General features: G+C 39.7%; 1 protein-coding gene and 1 non-coding gene across 2 annotated transcripts in view; one reads left to right on the top strand and one right to left on the bottom strand.

The window, feature by feature from the left end:
* Nucleotides 1-27,988, top strand: part of SPG11 (SPG11 vesicle trafficking associated, spatacsin) — a 96,518-nt gene that overhangs the window by 30,372 nt on the left and 38,158 nt on the right. The window contains exons 9-19 of the mRNA XM_049782525.1: nucleotides 2,328-2,483; nucleotides 4,247-4,422; nucleotides 7,477-7,653; nucleotides 8,993-9,064; nucleotides 9,682-9,809; nucleotides 10,303-10,478; nucleotides 11,503-11,716; nucleotides 16,625-16,828; nucleotides 17,485-17,591; nucleotides 19,706-19,851; nucleotides 22,556-22,717. Of these exons, the coding sequence (XP_049638482.1) occupies nucleotides 2,328-2,483; nucleotides 4,247-4,422; nucleotides 7,477-7,653; nucleotides 8,993-9,064; nucleotides 9,682-9,809; nucleotides 10,303-10,478; nucleotides 11,503-11,716; nucleotides 16,625-16,828; nucleotides 17,485-17,591; nucleotides 19,706-19,851; nucleotides 22,556-22,717 (1,718 nt within the window). The remainder of the gene's footprint in view (nucleotides 1-2,327; nucleotides 2,484-4,246; nucleotides 4,423-7,476; nucleotides 7,654-8,992; nucleotides 9,065-9,681; nucleotides 9,810-10,302; nucleotides 10,479-11,502; nucleotides 11,717-16,624; nucleotides 16,829-17,484; nucleotides 17,592-19,705; nucleotides 19,852-22,555; nucleotides 22,718-27,988) is intronic.
* On the bottom strand, nucleotides 19,187-19,322 carry LOC126021026 (small nucleolar RNA SNORA72). Its single transcript, XR_007499649.1, has one exon. It is a non-coding gene; the product is annotated as a small nucleolar RNA SNORA72 (small nucleolar RNA).

The following is a 27,988-nucleotide window of genomic DNA, read 5'->3' as shown; positions in this document are numbered from 1 at the left end:
GGAATAACCCCTGAGCACCAAATGGGTGTGACCCCAAAATAAAAAAAAAAAGAATTATGGCCTCAACATATTCATTTTTTAAGAAAACTCTTACATATTTGTGTGGGAGAACAGTTGAGATGCACAGTTGGGAAACATACAATGGACACACATAACCATACATTGTATGTACAGAAAATAGTAGAGAGGGGCTAGGAAGATAACTCAAAGGTCTGAAGTTTATGCTTTGTAGTCAGGTATCTGCGATTTGGTTCTTAGCACCACATGGTTCTCTGAGCGCTGCAAAGTGGTGCCCCTTAAAGGGTTAGGTGGAGGTGATCAAACTTAGACCTTGCTGAATGCAAGCAGTGGGGTATTAGATGAATTTACCAAGATAGTGAAAAGACAATTTAGGCAGAACAAAGTTTGTTAAAGAGTGCACAATGGTCAGACTAACACAGTGAAGACCTAAAAAGAGAGGCCTAGCATTCTTAGGAGACATTTTTTAATTTGGGCTATTTCAGGCATAGAACTGCTTTCCATAGCCTCGTTAGTCTTGGGAGGGGTCAAGCTGGAGACATGTACCCAATTTGGGAGAGAAAATAAATTGCATATAGAAAATTTTAAGTCAGTCACATAAAAAAGATAAATATATGTATTTTGGATCAACCATGAGATATTCTGAGCCAGTTACTTAGTTAATAAAATGTACATAAAATAATTTAAACTTGTCCTAGAAATGAAATAGTGTGGCCAATTGTAGGAATTTGGTTGATAGAGGCATAGAACGACTATCTTGCTCAGCATGCTGATATAGCAGGGATGCCTAGGCCAGTTCTAGGAACTGAGGCAAATGGAGCAACAGCAAATTTTCACACACACACACACACACACACACACACACACACACACACACACACACACACACACACAGTTCTAGGAACTGAGGCAAATGGAGCAACAGCAAATCTTCACACACACACACACTCACACACACACACTGCAAAGTTGGAAACACAGCATCAGGGATATGTTTTTTGGTATGATTGTCAGGAGAAAGCAACTGTAGGTCCATTCAGACACCATTGCATAACCTCAATTCTGTCCAGTCTGGGGACTGGGAACTTTACCAGTGTAAAGATATTTGTAAAGCTCTGTCTTGGCCCACTCAAAGCCAAAATAATCTTAACAAGATAGATTTTCCCAGACAAGGATTGCCACACTACACATATCAGGCCAATTTGTTCTTTCTGTTCTTGCTTTCTTTGTTCTACTTTTGTTGTATTTTTCTACTTTTCTTCTTCTTCCTTTTTTCCCCTTTGTTTTGGGACAACACCTACCTGTGCTCAGGGATAACTCCTTGCTCTTCGATCAGGAATCACTCTCAGGTCTCCTGTTTGCAAGACAAACACCCTACCCAATGTACTGTCTCCTTGGTCCCTACTTGTTAACTACTTAGGGTGGCAAAATATTTGATTATGTGGGATTTTCTAAAATTTACTTTACCAAACTGCTACTTTTCCCTTCCTTCCTTCCTTCCTTCCTTCCTTCCTTCCTTCCTTCCTTCCTTCCTTCCTTCCTTCCTTCCTTCCTTCCTTCCTTCCTTCCTTCCTTCCTTCCTTCCTTCCTTCCTTCCTTCCTTCCTTCCTTCCTTCCTTCCTCCTTCCTTCCTCCCTCCTTCCCTCCTCCCTCCTTCCCTCCCTCCCTTCCTTCTTCTCTTTCTTCCAGTGGTACTCAGTCAGTCAGGGCTGACTCCTGGCTTGAGCTCAGGAATGAACTCCTGGCAGGGCTGGGGAATCATAGGGACAGCTGGGAATTAAATCTGGGTCAGATTCATGCAAGGCAAGTGCCCTCCCCACTGTGCTATCATCCCCCTCCTCCCCAGGTACAACATTGAAGATACTGTAGGTGGTCAAAGAAGAAACCCATAGTTGCTAGTAATAACCAAAAATATAATTGGCATTAAACATTAAACAGAATCACTTGACTATAATAAGATTCATAAATGATTTGTGAGCTTTCTGAAAATAAAGCTTATTTTCAAATAAAGACTTGTTCAGAAATATTGCAAATAGTACTTTTGGATGTTAATTATATTGGGGAATTCTTATTTTTTAATTGAGGTATTCTTTTTTTTTTTTTGGTTTTTGGGTCACACCTGGCAGTGCTCAGGGGTTATTCCTGGCTCCAGGCTCAGAAATTGCTCCTGGCAGGCACAGGGGACCATATGGGGCGCCGGGATTCGAACCGATGACCTCCTGCATGAAAGGCAAACGCCTTACCTCCATGCTATCTCTCTGGCCCTAATTGAGGTATTCTTTATGCTAATTTCTTTGCTTCTTTCTCAGATGTGCAAGATCTGACACCAGCATTGGATTTACTTTGCTCATCAATTAGAGAAAGTGATTCTGAAACCCAGAGCAAACACTTTTCTGAGCAATTGCTTAATCTTACACTGTCTTTCCTTAACAAACAAATAAGGGAACTTTTTGTTCACAACAAAGGTAAGAATAGCAACAGTTGCTGGAGGGGGGTGGTGGGGTGGTCAGTGAGGGGGTTATATAGAGATAGTACAGCAGAGAGGGCAATTGCCTGTATACGTTTTCTTTTGTTTGTTTTGTTTTGTTTTTGGTTTTTGGGTCACACACAGCAGCGCTCAGGGGTTCCTCCTGGCTCTATGCCCAGAAATTGCTCCTAGTAGGCTCAGGGGACCATATGGGATGCCAGGATTCGAACCACCATCCTTCTGCTTGCAAGGCAAACACCCTACCTTCATGCTATCTCTCCGGCCCCGCCTTTATACGGTTGATCTGGGTTTGGTCCCTGAGCACATCAGGAATGATCCTTGATGAGTCTTGAGCACCACCCGATGTAGCCCCCTCCAAATAAACAAAAAGCCAACACCACAATAAAAAAGTATTGAGGAAGAAGGCAGCTGTAGTTTTTCTGTGATAAGACAGATATAAAAATGAGCCTGTGAGAACCAAAGCCCCTGGGCCTAGGACCAAGGTGGTCCCAAGCCCCCAGTAAAGCCACTGTAAAATATTTTTCCACTCTCTATAGAACTTTCCCATAGGCATAGGGTGTTAGTCCAAAGATAAAACCACAAAATGTACTCACCTATAAAGGGCAAGACCCTCCTGTTCAGCTTAAAGGAGGAACTAGGTAGGTTCAAATCCACCAGATAAGGACCCCTGATACAAAGTTGAGTCAGCAGTAAGTTGGGACATCAGCCCTAAGCATGATGTGATTTCTGTTCAAGTGGCTGAAATGCTTGCATTGTTGTATTAACCAATGAAATGCTTGAGTTGTTGAAGCCTGTAAAGCCTTATGTAAGGGGCCTGGCATGGTGGTGCTAGAGGTAAGGTGTCTGCCTTGCCAGCGCTAGCCTAGGACGAACCACGGTTTGAACCCCCGGCATCCCATATGGTCCCCCAAGCCAGGAGCGACTTCTGAGCACATAGCCAGGAGTAACCCCTGAGCGTCACCGGGTGTGAACCAAAGACAAAAAAAAAAAAAAAAAAAGCCTTATGTAAACTGTTAAAGATTTAACTCTGAGTCCTTGTCAAGACTCCCTTAATTGGAGGAGACTTGGACCTTGGCTAGCCAAATTAACTCCCTTTTGCACCTTGCATTATCAGAGGTGGTCTTTGACTCTCAGCACCAACTTGGGTGACCACTTGAATCCTAAGTAGCCTAATGTTTGAGAGAATTTAAGCCAGTGTAAATCCCTTTACTAGAATTGAGCAAAGTCAGTGTGTTACTGAGTGAGTGAAACAGGTTCTGGTACTGAGAAAATTGTCAGAAATACCTAGACAGAAAGCTCAAAGTTCACAACTAATCAGTATGAAGCAAGAGATAATTATTATTTTGAGGGAAACATAGGCATACCCAGTAGTGTTCAGGGGATACTGCTTGTTCTGTGCTCATGGGTTCATTCTGGCAATACTCAAGATCAATCCAAGAAAATGATTATTTTAAAATCACAATGCTAATAGAAAAATAATATAAGTTAGTAAAATCTTAAAGATTGTTATTTGGGCTGAGGAGAGCACAAGAAGTACATGTTTTGCCTGGTTTCAGTTTCTGTTCTGGTATTCACCAGAACACCAGTAGGTTCTTAAATTTAAGATCTAAAAAATTATATCATTTGGAATTGAAAAGCACTGCTGTTGAATTTTGGCATTTCTGGAATTCTTTGTGTCAGCTGATGATTTTCTATTTCTCCCCACACAATATTAAATTGGCACAATAATGTTTTACATAGAGTTGGATGAACACCTACAGAAAGGAGTGGACATTTTGTCCAAATATGTTAATGAACTTCGAACCTTTATGATAAAGTTTCCTTGGAAGCTGACAGATGCTGCAAATGAGTATGATGTAAATGAAAATGTCTTGACAATAAAGGAGAGCAATATGTGGGAGAAACTCAGCACTGAGGTAAAATGAATAACTAACACTTTTTTAAATTGTTTTACAAATTCAGGGGCTCTGAGAAAATAATAGAAACTGAATTTAGAATTTGCATACTTTTGATTCAGAATTTTTGGCCAGGGTGTTAGCTTTTAGACTGTGAATTCTACACAATTTCATATTCTTGTCGACAGGCTTTAGTTTTCATCTAATTTGGTTTGTTTCTACTAAACTGTCAGTATTGTGAAATTTGGAGGTATCACACCAGGAATTTCAGGATCTGGGCTAATAAGTTTTAGCAACTTGGCTTGACTTGCATTTTCTTCTGAGATTAGTGGTGAAACTGTGAAGCTTTACCTTTGCTTACATGGCAGTGGTTGTGGGATATGGGATGACAACTGTTGGGGCTTCCAATTTGTAGGAGGTGAGGAGCAATGCCTACCTCCCAAAAGTGGTGTAACTAGAATTTTTTGTTGGTTTGTCACATTTACAGAGATTAATTGTGAAGCAGTTATGTTGGGCCATTTGCATGGTGGCAGTGGCAGTGGGGTGTGGGTGCAGCTGCCAGGACTTATGCAAGGTGGGAGCTCAGCACATCCTCTCCAAGGGCACTCCAAAGTTTTCAGCCTGAACACAGGTGTACCCGTGAGTTTTAGTGTGCTCGTTTTTCTTCTGAGATTAGTGATTTATCATAGTGTTAGTGACAGTTTCAACCATTCGTTATTCCAACACCACTCAATCACCACTTTCCGAACCCCCTTTGGCTTAACATTTTAATCTTCTCATTTGAATTTTTATTTTTCATTTATTTATTTTGGTTTTTGGGCCACACCTGGTGATGCTCAGGGGTTATTCCTGGTTCTGCGCTCAGATATTGCTCCTGGCTTGGGGGACTATATGGGATGCTGGGAATCGAACAGAGGTCCATCCTGGGTCAGCGGCATGCAAGGCAAACACCCTAATATTGTGCTGTCGCTCCAGCTTCTAATTTGAATTTTTATAGTAACCTTCCAAAACCTGATTATCATGCGTTTTAGTCCTTTCAGCCCATTCTCTACATTATCTCCTGAATATTTATCCTAAAATATGTATCTAATTGCATTGTCTCTTGCTTTTAAGGTCCTTCAATGGTTCTGCATAAGTTTCAGTATTTGTGTTATACACACAAGGCCCTCAATGATAGACCCTCTGTTTTTCTGTTTTATTTTGTTTTGTTTTGTTTTTCTTTTTGGTCACACCTGGCGACACTCGCTCAGAAATCACTCCTGGCAGGCTTTGGGGGGCCATATGATTGCCTGGAATTGAACTGAGTCTGTCCCTGGTCGGTCATGCATGAGCAAGGCAAATGCCCTACTATTGTGCTATCACTCTGGCCCCTGATGCTCTGCTTTTTATTTAAGTCTCATCTGCAACTCTCTCCAGAATTTTTGGGTAATTTAGAGGTCCTTGGAGACTTGGTTTGATTTCTTGCCTTTATGCCTCTGCACATTAATATTAACCTCTTTGAACAGTAGTCCTCTTTTCATGATAGATTGACATACTCTTTTTAATATATAAAAAAATACATATAAGGAGGTGAGTGATAGCACTTGTTTTGTGCTGAGCCTACCTAGATCCAATCCTCAGCATCCCATATGGTCCCCTGAGCCTGCCAACAGTGGTTCTTGAGAGCAGAAAAGGGAGTAGCTCCTGAGCATTGCTAGGTGTAGCCCCAAAAATAAACAAAAATAATACACAGACTGTATTTTCTGGCATATATTTCCCCCTACTTTTCCTGTTAAAATATAAGTTTTGGGCTATATTTGCCATATAGGACTACCTCTCTTTTAATACATACCAAATGGAAATTGAAAAACATAAGATTTTATTTTAATATGGAAATTTTAATTCAAATGATTATGTCATGCATGTACTTAGCTGGAAAACTGTCACTTATAAACATAAGGCTATTTATCATCAAACATGTAAATATAAAACAGTGATCTACATTAAGAGCAGGGAGAGAGGGCTCCTCCAAGAGCAGCTGGCTGGAGTGCAGTGATTAATAGGACAGCTAGAGAGAGGCAGAGTGCCTCCTCTAAAAACTGAACAGAAGGCTGAGCACTGGAAAGCCACATACCAGTGATGACACCCGGCAGCGGGATGGGATGTGGCGGTAAGAGAGCAGCAGATCACTCATCCCTGAAGCTGGAATAAGTTTCAGCATGCTGTATACTACATATAAGATGACCCCCAACTTTTTTTGGTTTTTGGTTTTTGGGCCACACCTGTTTGACGCTCAGGGGTTGCTCCTGGCTATGCGCTCAGAAATCGCCCCTGGCTTTGGGGGACCATATGGGACAATGGGGGATTGAACCGCTGTCCGTCCTACTCTAGTGCTTGCAAGGCAGACAGACACCTTACTTCTAGCGCCACCTTCCCGGCCCCAGGATGACCCCCAACTTTTAACAAGTTTCTCATGGGTTAAAAAGTCGTCTTGTACACTGGAAAATATGGTATATTTTTAAAAAGCTAGTCTTTAACATTTTTGCTTCATTGATCATCTACTCCAAAACCTTTTCTTAATTGCTGTGCTTCTTAGTTAGATGCTCATTTTCTGAATCCTCTTCTCCACTACTTATGGTTTCCTGACTCACAGATCTTATCATACAATACTACAAATAGTATTTTGTATTCTTCACTAGCGTGAAAGCTCTTAAAGAATGGAAATTATGCAATGCTCAAGTCTAATAATAAGTCTAATAATAATGTTCAGTCACCTTTGTATCCCCTATGCAGAAGCCGAAGTCGAATAGCAGTTTTAATCAAAGTCCCTTTTAATAAAAGCTCAGTAAATGGTTGAGTCCCAGTTGTTAATCATAATAAGGCAATAAAAAGGGCCAGGGAGATAATATAATGGGTAAGGTACTTGCCTTACACCTAACCTGTGTTTGATCCCTGACATCACATACAGTTTCCTGAGCCCACCAGGATTGATATCTTAGTGCAGAGCTAGGAGTAACCCCTGAGTACTTCTAAATGTGCCCCGCCCCCCCCCAAGGGCAATAAAAGGGAACTTAGATGAATGTTTTTCATCCTTAGGAAGTTATTGCCAATGCCATTTTAACCAACAAAATACCAGAGGCACAAACTTTCTTCAGGATTAGCAATCATTCTGCTCAAGAGCTTGAGGAATTGACTAGAATAGGCCTAGATTTGGTCTTTAATAATTTAAAGAACAACAATGTAAAGGAAGCTTCTGAACTTTTGAAGAACATGGTGAGTAGCATAATCCAATTGTCTGATCTTAAATTTCTCAATGGAAGATAAATTATTTCTTTGTGCTTACTATAACTTATTTGATATAGAAATTTATTTAAATTTATAGTTGGGTCACAAACTGATTTTTTTGTCACTTTCTTCTGGAAATAATGATTGTCAAATTGAGAAATGTTCTTTGGTAGTGGAAACTATATATATTGAAAAAATTTTAGATTAGAATTTTTTTTTTCTTTTTCTTTTTTTTTTTTTTTGGTTTTTGGGCCATACCTGGCGGTGCTCAGGGGTTGCTCCTGGCTGTCTGTTCAGAAATAGCTCCTGGCAGGCACGGGGGACCATATGGGACACCGGGATTCGAACCAACCACCTTTGGTCCTGGATTGGCTGCTTGCAAGGCAAACGCCGCTGTGCTATCTCTCTGGGCCCTAGATTAGAATTTTCAAACATTTACCAAATGTTCTTTGTTAGTGGAAACTATATTGAAAAATATATATTGAAAAAAATTTAAATTAGAATTTCCATAATCTTTCTGATAGAATTAGCACTTTGGTTAAGGGACAATGGCTCTCACTGAAAGCGACACATATGTCAAAGCATGAACAAGACTTTGTTGTCGGACATCTTATAATGTTCATCTGATCTTTTAAATTTCCATTTGAACTTTAATGGCTGTGTCTGCTTTGTGCCCCATGGTTTTACTTTGAGAAAAGGAAGTTATAGTTAGTGGTAGGTTTCCAAGACTAAGCTGAAGCCTAGTTCTAATCTGTATGATTGGGGTCTTGCATGTAGCAACGTCCTGGAAGTAAAAGAGGACTGGAACTCTGTAAAAGGGTCTTATTTGCATTGACCTTGTTTTCAAGTGAATCATAGAAGATTCCAACAGTAGCTTGTTGTGGTCTCATAGTAGCCTGAACTTAAATTGTTCTAGATGTTGTTTTTATTCTGGTCAAATACTTCAGGATTTTAGGAATAGGTAATACATGTGTACACATGTAGAAAATGAATTTTTACAAAAGTGAGAAAGCCATGGAATTCTTAATAGAGTAATTCTTTTTTTTGTTTTTGTTTTTGTTTTTGTTTTTGTTTTTGGGCCACACCCAGCGTTGCTCAAGGTTTACTCCTGGCTGTCTGCTCAAAAATAGCTCCTGGCAGGCACGGGGGACCATATGGGACACCTGGATTCGAACCAACTACCTTTGGTCCTGGATCGGCTGCTTGCAAGGCAAATGCCGCTGTGCTATCTCTCCGGGCCCAATAGATTAATTCTTTATCCAATATATTTATGTTCAAAATAGATTCATTAAAATGTAAGTTACTAAGTTTTCTTTGTTTATTATAGGGATTTGATGTAAAAGACCAGTTACTTAAGATATGCATCTATACAACTGATAAAAATATACGGAACTATCTGGTAAGTAAAGGTGATACTGTACATTTTACTTTTACTAGAAAACCTTGGTGAAGCTTCAAAACACTTAATACTTTGCTTATATCTAAGGAAAATGATAGTCTTTATATTTAAAACTAACCATTTTTATTTTTGGTAAAGTAAATTTTGTATGAGTATATATTAACTAAAATATGTAATTATTTTATTTTTGTGGGGGCCACACCATGTACTGGGCTTTGGGAAGAGATGAGCGACCCCAGGGAAGCTCATGATGATGTTTAAGGGACCATGTGATACTAGGGACCAAATCAAGGGCCTCACACTTGAGAGGTCTATATTCTATTATCTAAGAGTCATATACCTGGGCACTACATTTCAGTTTTTCTTAGTTTTTGGGTCACACCTGGCAGTGCTCAGGGGTTACTTCTGGCCCTGCACAGAGGAATTACTCCTAACATGCTCGGGGACTGTAGAGGTTGCCAGCGATCAAACCTGCTGACATCATGCAAGGGGAACACCCTACCCACTTTATTATCACTCTGGCCTTGAATTCTAAGTTATGTTTATTCTCACAACATTTTTAAAATAAGTGTGCTTGGTTTTTGTGAGGTCACTTCTTTAATTATCTTTTATTCAAGGTTGAAATCTTACAAGAAAAAAATTATTTTTCTGAAAAAGAAAAAAGAACTATTGACATCGTGCATCAAGTTGAGAAGTTATATTCAGGACATTTCCAAGAAACTGTACAGATTCAGTCCTTTCCCAGGTAGTCTTATTAGCTTCGTTCTAGAAATATGAAAAGAGTAGACTGTTTAAAATTGTTAGTACGCACAGATTTCTTTTTTTTTTTTTTTTTTTTGGTTTTTGGGTCATACCCGGCAGTGCTCAGGGATTACTCCTGGCTGTCTGCTCAAAAATAGCTCCTGGCAGGCACGGGGAACCATATGGGACACCGGGATTCGAACCAATCACCTTTGGTCCTGGATCGGCTGCTTGCAAGGCAAACGCCGCTGTGCTATCTCTCCGGGCCCTGCACAGATTTCTTATGTGAAACTGAGCTTACCTACTCATTACCAGAAGGGTCTACAGAATTTCTGTCACTTTAGTAGTTACATGATCAGATATATAGCTAATGATAATAAATAGTTTACTAAGAGTATTGAATGTATTGCATGTTCCTCAAAAGAGTACACATTTCTATACAAATATAAAAGAAAGATGCTTTTCCCTCTAACATTAAAAAAAAGTGTCACTTTTAGGTTTTGGAAAAAAGAACAAGACTTTTTCAAGCACAAGTCTATTTTGGAGTCATTTCTGAAATATGACCAGAAAGATAAATTTGAAAAACAGGATTATAGAATTGTGTTAAATTGGGCACAATGGTGGAATCAACTGACACAAGAGTCCATCCTTCTTTCCAAGACAAGTCTAGAAGGCAAGTATGAGAAAGCATGAAATATGGACATTAATAGAATGAGAATTAAATAGGTGTTGATATTTTATTTTGTTATGTATTTCCATTTTATAGTTAATTTTGAGAAATATTCAGTTGATTTAAAATTCAGATCATTGCATTAAGACCTAATTTATCTCAAGTTTATTTTTGGGAGGGGGTATTATATCGAGCAGCACTTGGATTACTTCTGGCTCCGTGCTCAGAAATCCTGGCAATCTTGGGGGACGATATGGGATGCTGGGGATCGAGCCCATGTTCATCCTGGGCTGGCTGTGTGCAAGGTAAATGAACTACTGCTGTGCTATTGCTCTGGCCCTATCTCAAGCTTTTTGTAAGAAATTTGTAAGGGTCTGAAGCGATAGTATGCAGGTAATGTGTTTGCCTTGTATGTGCTGACCTGGGTTCGATCCCTGACATCCCATATGGTCCCCTGAGAACTTCCAGGAGTAATTCTTGAGCTCAGAGCTAGGAGTAATTCCTGAGCTCAGAGCCAGGTGTAACCCCTGATCACTGCTGGGTGTTCCCGGCCACCACCAAAAAAGAAAAAGAAATTTATCATGTGGCAATGGAGAAGTCATGTTTCAGTAATTTGAGATTTGAGAGGTGATAATTCTCATTCCAGTTTCAAATTTGATTTATTTTTCTAAAAAATTTTGAGTTCTTTATATGTATATTAAGGGCTTATAGCAAGGCTTTGGTGAATAATAGTTATTTGATGATAAATTCAAGAGCTGAAAAAGATAAGTGAAACACACATCTAATTCCTAGGTTTTATTTAATTGCTATGGTTTTGAGAAGGAACATTTAGTTCTTTATCCATTTATAGTATTGACTATAAAATAACAGAATAACAGAAGTCAGAATAGTGAAAGTAGCATAGGGCCTGAATAATTCATACTGTATAAAATTTTTGCTCGGAATTTTGTTAGTTAATTCTGTATCGGATGCATGTCAATAACTATAAAGCATTGCTATTCTAAAATGTGTTTTGTTCTTAACATAGGATACAAATCATACTCTCCTGAAGCCCTCTGGAGATATCTTACAGCTCGCCATGATTGGCTAAACATTGTATTATGGATTGAAGAATTTCAGACCCAAAAGAATCGTGGCTCACTCAAGCAGAACAAATGGCCCCTTCTGAATGTTGATGTTATTGATCACAATACTTGCTGCAACAAATATCTGAGGAATAAAATTTTAGATAAGCTGGCCAGGTACTGTAGTTGTGGGGGAGAATAGAAGAAAGAGCAATTTGCGCTCAGGGGTTACTCCTAGCTCTGCGCTCAGAAATTGCTCCTAGCAGGTGCGTCAGATCATATGGGATGCCGGGATTTGAACCACCATCCATCCTGGATCGGCTGAGTGCAAGGCAAACACTCTACTGCTGTGTTATCTCTCCAGCTCCAGAAGAGCAGTTTTTATTTTTTTTTAAATGTGTTCTTTGTTCTTTGAAATGCCACAAATTTATTGCACTATTATTTCATAGTATTTTGAAATTTTAAGGACACTATATACTATTGAGGTTTTAAGAATCAGATGCATTAGCGTGTAGTAGTGAATAAGCTTTCAATTTTTTTTTTTTTGTTGTTGTTCTATGATTCATACCTGGTGTTACTCAGGAGTTATTCCTGGCTCCGTAGTCAGGAATTACTTCTGGCAACGCTTGAGGAACCAAATGATATTTAGGATCAAACCCAGGTTTCCCACATGCAAGGAAAGCACCCTACTTCCTGTACTGTCTCTAGCCCTACTCTCAAATTCATTTTTGTTTTGTTTTGTTTTTGTTTTTGGGATACATCTGCTAATGATTAGGGTTACTTCCTGACTCTGCACTTAGGGATCACTCCTGGTAGGCTCAGGGTACCATATGGTTTTCCAAGCCAAGAGTGATTCCTGAGCGCATAGCCAGGAGTAACCCCTGAGCGTCACTGGGTGTGGCCCCCCCCCTACAAAAAGCAAAATGAAGATAGTGGAGCTTGAGAGATAATATAGTGGGTAGGCTGCTTGTCTTACATACATTCTGTCTGGGTTTGATCCCCATCATTTCATATCATCCAGCGAGCATCACCAATTGTGGCCCCAAAGCAAATCAAGCAACAACAACAACAAAAAATGTATAGTGTTCTTTGTAATGTCTCCTACTCTTAATACTACCACAGTACCTACATCCTATGGATAACCTTGAACTAGTAGCAATGCTGAATTAAGAACTAGTGAAGTAGCTCTTGAAGAGATATGTGAGAGCTGGAGCAAAGTAGTACAGAGGATAGGGACCTTTACATATTGCTGACCCAGATTTGATCCCTAGCATCCCATATGGCTCCCCAGACCCCTCCAAGAAGTGATTCCTGAGCTCAGAGTCAGGAGTAACCCTGTGTACCACCAGATGTAGCCCAAAACCAAAAAAGAGATAATGAACATTTTAAGCTTTTATATAGTTTCTACAAATAATTCTGTTTGCTAAGCTTTAAGAACTTGCATTTGTGTGGATCAAAATGATTATTAGTAGTTTTTGTGTGATTTGACTTATTTTATAATCCTAAGCTCTCAAAACAATATAAGAAAAATTAATATGTATGTTAGTTTTTAAACTTATTTTCCATGTTTTCTATTTATACTTACTGGAAAGTATGGATATATTGTTCTACCAACATAAAAAATAAAGGTACAGAGTAATTTTTAAAAAAAGAGCCCTCAGTCCTTTTACCTCTGACTTTTTATTCACTGTTCTTTCCATAGCATTAAATCCTATTTAAAGTAAAAGTAGGGGCCCAGAGAGATAGCACAGCGGCGTTTGCCTTGCAAGCAGCCGATCCAGGACCAAAGGTGGTTGGTTTGAATCCCAGTGTCCCATATGGTCCCCCGGACCTGCCAGGAGCTATTTCTGAGCAGACAGCCAGGAGAACCCCTGAGCACTGCTGGGTGTGGCCCAAAAACCAAAAAAAAAAAAAAAAAAAAAAAAAAGAGTAGAAAGTAAAAGTAAAATTTTTGTAGCACTTGTGTTTTCCTCAACTATTCTGCTTACTATTCAATTTGATTTTTCTTCCTGTTTTTTTTCCTATCCTTTTAGTATTTAATAAAGTTAATATATGGTAACAAGAATTATAACATTAAAGAGTTAATGCTACATACCACATTACTACATTATTTGTTTTTGTTTTGGTCCACACTCAGTAGTGATGTTGAGGGTTTTCTCCTGGCTCTGGATTTTCAGAGTTTACTCTTGATAGTGCTTAGAGGACCAAATGCAATGCTGGGGATCAAGCACAGGTCAGCTGCTTGTAAGGCAGGGGTCTCAAACTCAGTTTACCTGTGACGCAGGAGGCAAAGTCGGGGTGATCCTTGAGTGCAAAGTCAGTAGTAAGCCTTGAACATTGGGGAGTGTGACCCAAATAACTAAAACAAAACAAAACAAAAAAGATTCCTCTAGGGCAGGGCCACAAAACATTGTATGGAGGGCCACGAGTTTCAGACCCCTGTTGTAAGGCAAACCCAATTAACCTCTGTCCTATTTCTCTACCCCCTTACCCCCATTACCAGATTACTAGAAAGAATCATCATCATGATAGATAAAAGCATTTGATAAAATTAAAAATCTATTTTAGTTTTAGTTTTGTTTTATTATTTGTTTGGAGGCCATAATCAGTGGCACTTGGGGATTACTCCTGGCTCTGCACTCAGAAATTTCTCCTGTCAGGCTCTGGGGTCCTATGAGATGCTGGGGGTTGAACCTGGGTCAGCTGCCTGTAAGACAAACACCCTACCTCTATGCTATTGGTCCAGCCCCCCCAAAATCTATTTTTATTTGTTTGTTTGGGGGCCATATCTGGCAATGCTCAGGGGTTACCCCTGACTTTGCACTCAGGGATTACTCCTTGTAGTGCTCAGGGATATCAGGGCTCAAAACTGGGTTGTCACACTCTCTCTGGCCCCTCAAATTTTTTATGAATATTTTATGAATATATTTAATGAAAACTCTTAGCAAAGAATAGATACAAACTTCCTTAAAAATAATCTTGGCATGGGGCCGGAGTGGTGGCATGGAGTGGTAAGATGTCTGCCTTGCCCGCGCTAGCCTAGGACGGACCATGGTTTGATGCCCTGGCGTCCCATATGGTCTCCCAAGCCTGGATCGATTTCTGAGCACAAAGCCAGGAGTAACCCCTGAGCGTCACAGGGTATGCCCCCCAAAACAAACAAAAATCTTGACTGGCTTCTTTCCCCTTTTCTTTGGCCTTTGGGCCACACCCAGAGTGCTTGAGCTCAGGAGTCATTTCTGGCAATGCTCATGGGCCATATGGGGTGCCAGAATCAAACCTGGCTCTGCTGTGTGCAAGGCAAAGGCCCTATCAACCTTTTCTTTTTTTTTTTTTTTGTTTTTTGGGCCACACCCGGCGGTGCTCAGGAGTTACTCCTGGCTGTCTGCTCAGAAACAGTTCCTGGCAGGCATGGGGGACCATATGGGACACCGGGATTTGAACCAACCACCTTAGGTCCTGGATCGGCTGCTTGCAAGGCAAACGCCGCTGTGCTATCTCTCTGGGCCCATATCCACCTTTTCTTTTTCTTTTTTTTTTTTTTTCACCTTTTCTTAAGTAAAATCCCTTCCTAGAAAAAAAATAATTTTGCCGAGGGATGTAACTAGCCCTAGTTATATACAACATGTATATATGTATATTACATGTATGAAATCTTTAGTTTAATTCATGTTCCTCACATTCCCTAAAATTTTGTAGTTAACTGTAATTAATGGGGAAACATCACCAAGCTCTTTAGATTTGGAACAATACCAACCTATTATTAATTCCTCCCAAGATGACATCAGGCATAGTAAAATCTCAAAAAAAAAATAAATCTTAGGAAATATCCTTAAATATTCTTGTGGATTTTGACTTGCTGATTACAGATTTTGGAGTTATCAGTTTATTTATTTATTTATTTTTTGTTTTTTTGGTTTTTTTTAGCCATATCTGGCTGTGCTTGGGGCTTATTTCTTGCTCTGTGCTCAGTGATAACTCTTGGGAGATCATCTTATGCAGTGATGTGTTTGAACCAAGACTAATTACTGTACAATCTGCATATTATCAGCTCTGATTATAAATATTTATATAAAAATATAGGCCAGAAAGTACCAGTGTTAAGGTGATTGCCTTGCATGTGGCTATTCCCTGCACATCATAGTTCCCCAAGCATAGAGCTGAGAATGACATCAGCACTTCCAAGTGTGGACAAATCCTCTTCTGCAAAAAAGAAAAAAAAGTGCAGTGGATCAAGAATATATATCCTTGAGAGTCAAGTTGAACCTAGGTAAAAGCCTAACAAAGGCCCTAAGTTCACTTTATACCTGAGAAAGTCTGTCAGATATCAAAACTTATTTTATTTGTTTGTTTGATTGGTTTTTCGGCCACACCTGGCAGTGTTCAGGGGTTATTCCTAACTCTGTACTTAGAAATTGCTCCTGGTAGACTCAGGGGACAATAGGGGATGCCAGGGATTAAACCCTGGGTCTCCCCTGGGTCGGCTGCATGCAAGATAAACACCCTACTACTGTGCTATTGCTTGGCAAAAATTATTTATTTATTTAAAGAACCATGATTTACAAAGTTATTGATATTTGAATTTAGGTATATAATATTTCAACATCAATTCCATCTACAGTGTCATCTTCTATCACTAGTGTTACCACATTACAACATTCACCATCTACCCCCACCCCCTGCCTGTTACCTTGAAAGACACATTAAAAAGTGTGGTGATTGCAGCTTAGATCTTATGTTTTAGTGTTGTTGAATCTATGCTTTAGATTTATAGTGGTACTGCTCTTCCACCTCACCAGTATAACCAAAGCCTTGTTCCCCCATTACTTCCCTTTCTCATCTTTCTGCTTGATTTCTCTCCTTCTCTTTCTCCCTGGGATCAAGGGTGATCTAAGCATACCCCATCATAATAGTGTAGAAATATTTAGATGGAAACTAGCAAAACACATTCAGAACATATATGTACAGCATGTATTAAATGTTTTAGATTGTAAATATTTTTTATGTAATCTAAACTTAATGAAATTGATTTGGCATGCTTGACTAACAACTTTTTAATTTGTCCCTCTTAACTCTGTCTAATAGGAATGGGATTTTTCTTACATCTGAACTGCAAGACTTTGAACTCTTCCTTCTAAGACTAAACCGTATTGGGGGTGTGATGCAAGATTCTCTCCCTATTCAAAACTACAAGTCAAAAGAAGGTTGGGATTTCCATTCTCATTTCATTTTCTATTGTTTGGAGCACAGTCTGCAGTATCTACTCTACATCTATCTTGACTATTACAAGTGAGTAGAATTGATTGGTCCTTAAGTAAGTCTTCCTGTTTCCTCTTTTCATACAAATTCTTAGTGTGACTTTTGGGACAAAATTAAGCATTCACACATCAGCAATGCTCATCTTTTTTAATTACTTCCCTGCTCCACCCCAAATATAACACTAGAACATCTTTTAATTAAGTTCAGTAGTCAAGTTAATGCTTGGTAATGTTAATTCAAAATATTAATATTAAAAAGAAATGTATTGAAAGTATTGGAATTATATAGAATTATGTAGTACTTTCAATATCAAGAGAATGATAACAACTCTGAATTCATAACCCTACAAGGTATTTTAAATATGCTCTAAAATGTAAACTTAAACTGTTCTTGACACTAGGTTAAGAACTTTACATGTATTATCTTTCTTAATCATTACAAAAACCCTTGATGGCCATTTCCAAATGAGGCAAAGGAGACTTGAAGAGAGACTAAGTTGCATAGCTGCTAAATGATAGCACAGGACTTAATTTTGTGTTTGATGCTAGAGCTCTAGATGCTAGAATGTCATACAACTTTCTTTTGTTTCATAAGACTATATTTATTGCCATTTGAGCAAGCATGTTGTCCTATAGTTAATCTTACTCAATATTTTAATCTGTGATGTTTTGTTTATTTACATACAGACTTAGTCCTTCAAATTGTTCCTTTTTGGGAAAAAAAGAATTACATGAAGCTTACCCTTGGTTTGAATTTTTAGTTCAATGTCGACAAGTTTCCAGTCATTTAACAGGTATTTGTGTATTATATTAAACATTTTTTAGGATAAATGTTCTGTTGAAGGACACCAAACAAAAACAAAAGGCTTAGAGAGATGCAAGTAAATACACACTTAGAGTGAGGAGTATGCAGGCAAATGCTGCCTATTCTTTTTTCACAGCTAAATGTGGATTTGTGGGGTTTTGTTTTGGGGTGCTGATGATAAAAGTACTAAATTTTTCATTGTAAACAAATGGGAAGCAACAGACAACTTTCAAGAAGATAAAAAAGATTAGGTAGATAGAAAAACAACCACTAATTCTTGATATTAATTGATACTACTTTTATATAAATTATCCCAGTTATTTTGTGCTTCCAAATGAAATTTTAAGCACTGAAAAGATAGTTTTGGATTTAAGGTTTGATTGTCCCATCACATAGGAGCATTGCCAGGAGTGATCCCTGAACGTAGCAAGCAGTGAACCCCGATTCACTGAACAAAATGTGGCACCAAAATACAAAAGAGATGCAACTGATATACAAATGATTGCTTTAGATATAACTTGATACTTATGTTCCAAAATGATCCCTATTATGTAGTAAAATGATAATAAGTCCACTTAACATTCATTATTATACATAGTTACATTTTATCTTGTGATGAGAAATATTTAAAATAAACTTAGCTTTCAGATGTACAATATAGTATTTTTAATAATAGTAACTAAGTTTATTCATATCTCTATGAGTTATTTATTATTTTTGGTTTGAACTCATGACTTGATACATTTGAAATAAGTGCTTTGAACTAAATTCCAACCCAGTTACTTATTTTATAACTGGGAGTTGATGCCTTTTCACTCCTATCCTTGACCTCTGGTAGCCATCTGTCTTGGTGAGCTCAGTGTGTGTGTTTTTTTTTTAATTTTAGATTCCACATATAAATGAGGTCATTTATATCTGCTTAACATAATGCCTTCATGGCTTATCTGTTCATGCATGATCTCCTTTTTTTATTTAATGGTTGATAATATTTTACAGTATACATTAAAGTATAGGCTATAACAATGGTCTTCAAACTACGGCCCATGGGCCACATATTGTATTTATTCCCATTTTGTTTCTTCACTTCTAAATAAGATATATGCAGTGTGCATAGAAATTTGTTCATAATTTTTGTTTTTACTATAATCTGGCCCTCCAACAGTCTGAAGGACAGTGAACTGGCCCCCTGTTTAAAAAGTTTGAGGACCCCTTGCATGACTTATCCTTTTTTTTTTTTTTTTTTTGCTTTTTTTGGGTCACACCCGGCAGTGCTCAGGAGTTATTCCTGGCTCCAGGCTCAGAAATTGCTCCTGGCAAGCACGGGGGACCATATGGGGCGCCGGGATTCGAACCGATCACCTCCTGTATGAAGGGCAAATGCCTTACCTCTATGCTATCTCTCCGGCCCTGACTTACCCATTTTTTTAAGAAAAAATTTAAGAAAAAATTTTAAGAAATTTTACATTTATTGGCAACTGGTAAACTCAAATTAGCAGTGATTCCCTCCTCCCCCCAGTCTCCCAATAGCTCTACTACCCTTCTAGATGAGTTCAACTAGATACTCAGCATCAGGGCTTCCAGACTATTTCTCACCAGCATTACTAAGACCAGACCTAGGTGGGTAATGAACTAGGCCTGGGGACACATGCCTGGTCTTATTATAGCGAATGCTTAGCCTGTCCTGATTATGACAAAATCAGAACAGCGAAAATATTCACATGATTTACCCATTCTTATTTCCTCATTTATTACTACCTTTTTCTCTTTAAATAAAGGTTTTATTTTATTTTTTTTGTCCATGCCCAGCATTGCAGGGCTTATGTCTGACTTTGCACTCAGGAAGCGTTCCTTGTGGGGTTTGATGGACCATGTTGGGTACTAGGGTCAAATTTCTTGGCTATTTACTAGTTGTATTATTTCTGGCTCCAAAGGCTTTATTTTCATGCAGAACAAATTTTTCATTTCTTCCTTTGTAATGGTCTCCAGTTGCTTTAAAATTTAGAAAGGCCTTACTCTTAGTATAATTAATTTTTTTCTTTCTTGTTGTAATTGTATAATTTCTTCATGTAATGGATCACTAGAAAGAAAACTTTTATTTTCCAGATCCAAAATTGATTTTTCAGGCTAGTCTTGCAAATGCTCAGATACTAATCCCCAGCAATCAGGCCAGTGTAAGCAGTATGCTATTGGAAGGACATACCCTACTGGCTCTTGCTACCACGATGTATGGTCCCGGAGGTGTCAGCCAGGTATGGATAGTACTTCTACTTATTATGATGAAATAAGGTTAATATTAAATTTTGTAGAAGTGACTTTTGTTTATCTAAATCTCATTTGATAATAAAGTATACAATTTATTTAAAGAGCATTAAGCAAAATGAGTTTCGAATTTAATTGCATATCTTTTTAAGTTGAAAGAAATGTGGTATAGATTATTTTTCCCTTTAGTTTTTTTTGTTTGTTTGCTTTTTGTTTTTGGGTCACACTCTGCAGCGCTCAGGGGTTCCTCCTGGCTCTATGCAGAAATCGCTCCTGGCAGACTCGGGACCATATAGGATGCCAGGATTTGAACCACCGACCTTCTGCATGCAAGGCAAACACTTTACCTCCATGCTATCTTTTCGGCCCCTCCCTTTTGTTTTCTTTTTCTTTTTTTTTTTTGGTTTTTGGGTCACACCTGGCCACGCTCAGGGGTTACTCCTGGCTCCATGCTCAGAAATCGCTCTTGGCAGGCTCAGGGGACCATATGGGATGCTGGGATTCGAACTAATGACCTTCTGTATGCAAGACAAACACCTTACCTCCATGCTATCTCTCCGGCCCTCCCTTTTTATTTATTTATTTTTTTTTTGTAGTTTTTGGGTCACACCTGGCAGTGATCAGGTGTTATTCCTGGCTCCATGCTCAGAAATTGCTCCTGGCAGGCATGGGGGAACCATATGGGACGCCGGGATTTGAACTGATGACCTTCTGCGTGAAAGGCAAACGCCTTACCTCCATGCTATCTCTCCGGCCCCCCCTTTTGTTTTCTTTCTTTTTTTTTTCTTTTTTTTTTTTTTTGGTGTGGTTTTTGGGTCACATCTGGCAGTGCTCAGGGGTTATTTCTGGCTCCAGGCTCAGAAATTGTTCCTGGCAAGCACGGGAGACCATATGGGAAGCCGGATTCGAACCACTGTCCTTCTGCATGCAAGGCAAACGGCTTATCTCCATGCTATCTCTCCGGCCTCTGGCTTTTGTTTTCTTTTTTTTTTTTGGTTTTTGGGCCACACCCGTTAACGCTCAGGGGTTACTCCTGGCTATGCGCTCAGAAGTTGCTCCTGGCTTGGGGGACCATATGGGACACCAGGGGATCGAACCACGGTCTGTCCAAGGCTAGTGCAGGCAAGGCTGGCACCTTACCTCTAGCGCTACTGCCCAGCCCCTGGCTTTTGTTTTCTAATAGTCCGTTTCTTTCAGAAAAATTTCAGGCCTCTAGATCTCTAGAATTAATTATACTTAAGACCATTGACTATTTGCCCTTTTAAAGGGTAAATAAGAAATAATCTTGAATTACTCATATAAATTATTTTTAAAGATCCAGTATAATTTACCATTTTTTAATGCTAAGAGTAAAGAATCAGGGGGAGAGGGATAAACATAAAATGACTGCACTCATTTTTGGCATATATGTAAAAAAAAAGATAGTCTAGTAATAACATCCAAAGACAATAGCGTTGGACAGTGTATGACTGAAATTTAATCATGAACAACTTTGTACCTGTGTATTTCATGGTGATTCAACTAAAGAATTTATTTAAAGAAGGGGCTGGAGTTAGCTCGGCAGTAGGATGTTTGCCTTTCACACGGCCAGATTCGATTCCTGTCACCCCATTTGGTCCCCCGAGCTTGCCAGGAGTGATTTCTGAGTGCAGAGCCAGGAAAATCCCTGAGTGCAGCCGGTGTGTCCCAAAAACCAAAAACAACAACAACAACAAAAATATAGAGAGTAAAAAAAAAGACCTATTTTGTCCTTTTTTTGGGAAAAAAAGTTTTTATATTTATGTACCTGTATATAAATATACATATACACATATGTATATATGAATAAATAATATATATTAAAAATTAGAGACAGATCCACATGTCAGGCCCTTTTTTTGTTGTTACTGTTTGTTGTTTGTTACCTGACTCTGCACTCAGAAATTGCTCCTGGCAGGCTTGAGAGACCATATGGAGTGCTGGGAATTGAACCTATGTTGGTCCCAGGTTGGTCCTAGGTCAGTCCCAGGTTGACCGTGTGCTAGGCAAATGCCCTACTGCTGTTCTATTGCTCCAGTCCAGCATGACTTCTTTAGATGCAGCTAGAAAACCACTGGTGTAGCGCAACTTTTACAGCCTAATTAAGTAAAAGAGGAAATTAAGACCTGATATTAATTATATACCCCATAGCAAGTCTCTTCTTGGACAAGAAATAGAACTGTTGTATTTTCCCATTTATGCAATTTTTTTGGGGGGGGGGCACCCAGTGATGCTCAGGGGTTACTCTGGCTATGTGCTCAAAAATTGCTTCTGGGGCTCAGAGAGATAGCACAGCGGCATTTGCCTTGCAAGCAGCCGATCCAGGACCAAAGGTGGTTGGTTCGAATCCTGGTGTCCCATATGGTTCCCCGTGCCTGCCAGGAGCTATTTCTGAGCAGACAGCCAGGAGTAATCCCTGAGCACCACCGGGTGTGGCCCAAAAACCAAAAAAAAAAAAAAAAAAGAAATCCGATTCTGGATTGGGAGACCACAAGGGATGCTGGGGATTGAACCCAGGTCCGTCCTGTGCAGCCGCCTTGCAAGGCAAACGCCCTACAGCTGTGCTATCCTCTCTGGCTTGCCACTCATACACTCTTTTATGTTCATCTTTTTTTGTGAAAATGTACTTATAATTGAAGAAGAAAAAAACAGTACACTTTGACCTCTTTTTTTTAGGTTATTCAGAATGAAGAAAATGAGAACTGCTTGAAGAAGGTGGACCCCCAGCTACTGAAGATGGCCTTAACTCCATATCCCAAGCTAAAAATTGCTCTTTTTCCACAGTACACTGCTCCTAGTATCTTGCCACCAGATATTACACTCTACCACCTCATTCAGGTACAAAAATTGGGAATAAGATTCAAAGTTCAAATAGGGAAACAAAAACTATTGTAGGCTTACATGAAATGCATTTAGCACAGGAAATAACTTGTACCAAATGATAGCAGAATTGAGAAATCAGTTGTAAGATAGCCCCAAGTTGGAGCCAGAAATGTAGTTCAGTTCAGTGGTAGAGTACTTGCTTTGCATATATGAGACAATGGGTCCAATCTCTGGTACCATAAAACAAACAAAAGATAATCCCAAAATTGACAAAAATTGACTTCCTCTATGGTTGCATGCAAGAACGGTCCAAATATTGATATTTGATGAATACTAAATTGAGTCATCTCTAAGGGCTTTAACTAAGCTCAGAACTGGACTGTCTGGTGGTACCTGGGAAAAATAGAGAGTAAAGATGGATAATGAGAAGTGATGCCTCACTAAACATTATACAGGGAGCTGGAGTTATAGTATAATAGACAGTGCGTTTGCCTTGAACATGTCTGAACTGGCCTCAATCTCCAGCACCCCACAGTGTTCCCAATAGTGAGCATCACCAATAGTGATTCTTGAATACAGAGCCAGGAGGGAACCTTGAATATAGCCAGGTGTGGGTGTGGCCCCAAAGCAAAAATAAAACAAAAAAGGAAATCATTACATAGAAAAATATTTTAGTTTTTCTCGTCTACCCACTTTGAATCTGCCAAAGTATCTGGTAGCTAATCTTTTTTAGGAGCAAAGGAGCTTTGCTCTTAGGAAATGTAGATCTCTACAATAATGAGCAGAGTAGGAAAGAAGTGGAATTGAATCTTAAGGCACCCAGGTATTGACCAGTATACCTGTCTGCTCCTTTCCTCAAATGCTGCACTTTTCTGCCTTTGATCATTTTTAACTATTTCTTTTCAGAAGATTGGGCTTTTTCTTCCAGGGAAAGTCTCTAAAACCTTTTTTAGGACAGATCTTAATGTAAAAGACAACTAGAGAGATAACTTAAAGAGCTGGAGTTCATGCTTAGCATGCAGGAGGCCTGGATTTTATCCCCAGCACTGCATGTCCTAGGTGTGAGTTTAGCAGGAGTAGTGCCAGAGCATAGGAATTGTGACACCAAAGAGCACACAAGACAGAGAGAGACAGAGAAGAAAGTGAGTTCTAGAACTCCTCTATTGAGGAAAACTGAACATAGAAAATTATTTTGACTATATTTCAAAGAAATCTACTCATTCTCTGAAATTTATTCGATTTCTTATTCTTAGTTAAGGACATTTTATTTTGCTCATTTTTTATCACAAAATACAAAACTATTTCCTGGGTACACATTGCCACAATGTCTTTAATTTGATATACTCTTTAGAGTCCTATTAAGGTATAAACTTTTAACCCATATGTGAGATAAAATATAGACTGATATTGCTAAAAAATGACTTCCCAGATTGGTGTCAGTTTGTGAACTACTTGTTGCTGCTACATAGTTAAATTTAGAATCTTAGCTGAATTTAAATATCCAGGTATATCTTGGAAATATGGCAAGCTTAATTCCAGACTATGGCAGTGAAGTGAATGCTCAGTAAAGCAAGTCATATATATATATATATATATATATATATATATATATATATATATTTTTTTTTTTTTTTTTTTTTTTTTTTTTTTGGTTTTTGGGTCACACCCGGTGGTGCTCAGGGATTACTCCTGGCTGTCTGCTCAGAAATAGCTCCTGGCAGGCACGGGGGACCATATGGGACACTGGGATTCGAACCAACCACCGTTGGTCCTGGATCGGCTGCTTGCAAGGCAAACGCCACTGTGCTATTTCTCCGGGCCCAGCAAGTCATATTTTTAATTTCCCAATCACATTTAAAGTTATATAATTTCTCTTTCATAATTTTTATTGAGACCAATGTGAATCACAAGTATTTCACCCATTATATTTAAGGTACATAGTGATAGTGAATTAGGGCCAGTCCCACCACTAGTGTTGTCTTCCCTAGCCACTGTTCCAGCATGCCTCCCATACCTCCACCCTTAACCTCTTCTTGGACTGCTAGTGTATCAGGTCCCTTTTGTGTATAGTTTGGGTCTCTTAATTCTATTTGGGTTGGGTATTAGGTCTGATCACTTTTTATTTCCACTCAGTGTTTGTGAGACTACTTGCCCTTGGTACTTTTTTTCCCCTCAATTTATGAGGCAGAACATAAATTCTGTTCTATTTTTCTGTTAAAAAAAAAGAAAGAAAGAAAGGAAGGAAGGAAGGAAGGAAGGAAGGAAGGAAGGAAGGAAGGAAGGAAGGAAGGAAGAAAGAAAGAAAGGAAGGAAGGAAGAAAGGAAGAAAGGAAGAAAGGAAGAAAGGGAGAAAGGGAGAAAGAAAGAGAGAGAGAGAGAGAGAGAGAAAGGAAGGAAGGAAGGAAGGAAGGAAGGAAGGAAGGAAGGAAGGAAGGAAGGAAGGAAGGAAGGAAGGAAGGAAGGAGGGAGGGAGGGAGGAGGGAGGGAGGGAGGAAGGAAGGAAGGGAGGAAGGAAGGAAGGAAGAAAGGGAGAAAGAGAGAAAGAGAGAAAGAGAGAGAGAGAAAGGAAGGAAGGAAGGAAGGAAGGAAGGAAGGAAGGAAGGAAGGAGGGAGGGAAGAGGGAGGGAGGGAAGGAGGGAGGGAGGGAAGGAGGGAGGGAGGGAGGGAGGAAGGAAGGGAGGGAGGGAGGGAGGAAGGAAGGAAGGAAGGAAGGAAGGAAGGAAGGAAGGAAGGAAGGAAGGAAGAAGGAAGGAAGGAAGGAAGGAAAGAAAGAAAGAAAAGAAAGGGCCCGGAGAGATAGCACAGTGGTGTTTGCCTTGCAAGCAGCCGATCCAGGACCAAAGGTGGTTGGTTTGAATCCCGGTGTCCCATATGGTCCCCCGTACCTGCCAGGAGCTATTTCTGAGCAGACAGCCAGGAGTAACCCCTGAGCACCGCCGGGTGTGGCCCCAAAAAAAAAAAAAAAAAAAGTAAGAAAGAAAGAAAACGGGGAGGAGACCCTATCTAGAAGCTATAAATATCAATTTAAAAGACATAAGAAAGAAAAAGAAAAAGCCAAACCAAACTAAACAAAACATAAAACAACAACAACAACAACAGTAACAACAACAACAAAGGGGGCCGGAGAGATAGCCTAGAGGTGGACATTTGCCTTACATCCAGAAGGATGGTGGTTCGAATCCTAGCATCCTATATGGCCCCCCGTGCCTGCCAGGGGTGATTTCTGAGCACAGAGCCAGGAGTAACCCCTGAGCGCTGCCGGGTGTGACCCAAAAACCAAAAACCAAAAAAAAAAAAAAAAAAAAAAAAAATCTAAAAAAGGAAGGAGGCCTGGTATGACAAGGTTTTTTTTTTTATTTTGTTTGTTGTTGTTGTTTTATTTTATTTATTTATTTTTTTCATAGGCACAGTAAGTATTGGGGAAATTAGAAAGGAAATTCCCTTGGCCTAAGAATTCAGGGTTTCTCTACCGTTGAAGCATGTTGTCATGGAATCAACTACAGGCTCCATACATGTTCATTGTTGAACCCCCAGGCCTTTTTATAGTGCCAGGAAACATTCTGTTCAGTTGTGGTTCTCTCTCTCTCTCTCTCTCTCTCTCTCTCTCTCTCTCTCTCTCTCTCTCTCTCTCTCTCCCTCCCTCTCTCCTCTCTCTTTCTCTCTCTCCCTCTCTCCTCTCTCTCTCCTCTCTCTCTCCTCTCTCTCCTCTCTCTCTCTCTCTCTCTCTCTCTCTCTCTCTCTCTCTCTCTCTCTCTCTCTCTCTCTCTCTCTCTCTCATTTTTGGGTCATACCCAGTGGTGCTCAGGGGTTATTTCTGGCTCTGTACTCAGGGAACACTCCTGGCAGACTCAGGGTACCATATGGAGTGCCAGAGATGAAATCTGTCTGGGCTGGCAGTGTGCAAGACAAACACCCTACCCATTTTACTATCATTCCAGCTCTTTAAGTTTTGTTTCTACTATAGTCATTACATGTACAGTAGCTAATGTGTCACATAGACAGGAAGTGGGCATATGCTATTGGAGAATGATGCAGAATGACTTGGTTGATAGGTGTTTGCTACAATTCTTCACTTCGTAAAATACACAGAGTTCTTAAAGTGTACGTAATAAGTGATATCCAATCAAATTAGCCAATGGGCCAGGAAGATAGTTTATGGTCTAGAGTGCCTACTGTACATGCAGGAGCTTTAGGTTCAGTCTTCAGCCCACATGGTCCTCTGAGAACCAGTGGGAGTAACCCCTAAACACTGAGCTGGGAGTAGCCCCTGTGCCTCACCATATGAGGCACAAAGCTAAAAAAAATTAGTTAAACCTGGGCCCGGAGAGATAGCACAGCGGCATTTGCCTTGCAATCAGCTGATCCAGGACCTAAGGTGGTTGGTTCAAACCCCTGTGTCCCATATGGTCCCCCGTGCCTGCCAGGATCTATTTCTGAGCAGACAGCCAGGAGTAACCCCTGAGCACCGCCGGGTGTGGCCCAAAAACCAAAAAAAAAAAAAAAAAATTAAACCTATATATGACGAAGTACACATTTAGTTCAGACTCTTTTCTTTTTTGTTTTTGTTTTTTTTTGTTTTTGGGCCACACCCGGTAACGCTCAGGGGTTACTCCTGGCTATGCGCTCAGAAGTTGCTCCTGGCTTGGGGGACCATATGGGACACCAGGGGATCGAACCGCGGTCCGTCCAAGGCTAGTGCAGGAAAGGCAGGCACCTTACCTCTAGCACCACCGCCCGGCCCCTTCAGACTCTTTTCTTTATTTCTCAATGTGACAAGTCTTTTTTAAAAAAGGAAATAGGTAATATACTTACTTTCTATTTTGGCACAGCCTCTTTGTTTGTTTATTTTTGGTCACATCCAGTAGTACTCAGGACTGGCTCCTGGCTCAGTGCTCATGTATTATTCCTGTCTTTTTTTTGGTTTTTGGGTCACACCTGGCGGCACTCAGGGTTATTCCTGGCTCTGTGCTCAGAAATCGCTCCTGGCAGGCATGGGAGAGCGTATGGGATGCTGGGATTCGAACCACTCTCCATCCTGGATCAGCTATGTGCAAGGCAAATGCCCTATCGTTGTGCTATCTCTCTGGCCCTCATTCCTGTCTTAGTACTTGGAGAACCATGTATTATATTGGGGATTTGTGTCAAAATACAATTTCACTACTAACGTGAATTTAGCCACATAAAATCTAAGTAGTTTGAGCTTGTTCTTCATTCTGCTTTCACATTGATCAATGTGCTGTTTAGTCCTGTTATTTTGTTTGTTTTGTTTTGTTTTTGTTTTTAGTT

The sequence above is a fragment of the Suncus etruscus genome, chromosome 10 (genome assembly GCF_024139225.1).
Source record: "Suncus etruscus isolate mSunEtr1 chromosome 10, mSunEtr1.pri.cur, whole genome shotgun sequence".
Classification (NCBI taxonomy): domain Eukaryota; kingdom Metazoa; phylum Chordata; class Mammalia; order Eulipotyphla; family Soricidae; genus Suncus; species Suncus etruscus.
The sequence above is the reverse complement of the archived record's forward strand: the minus strand, read 5'-3'. Positions and strand labels throughout refer to the sequence as shown.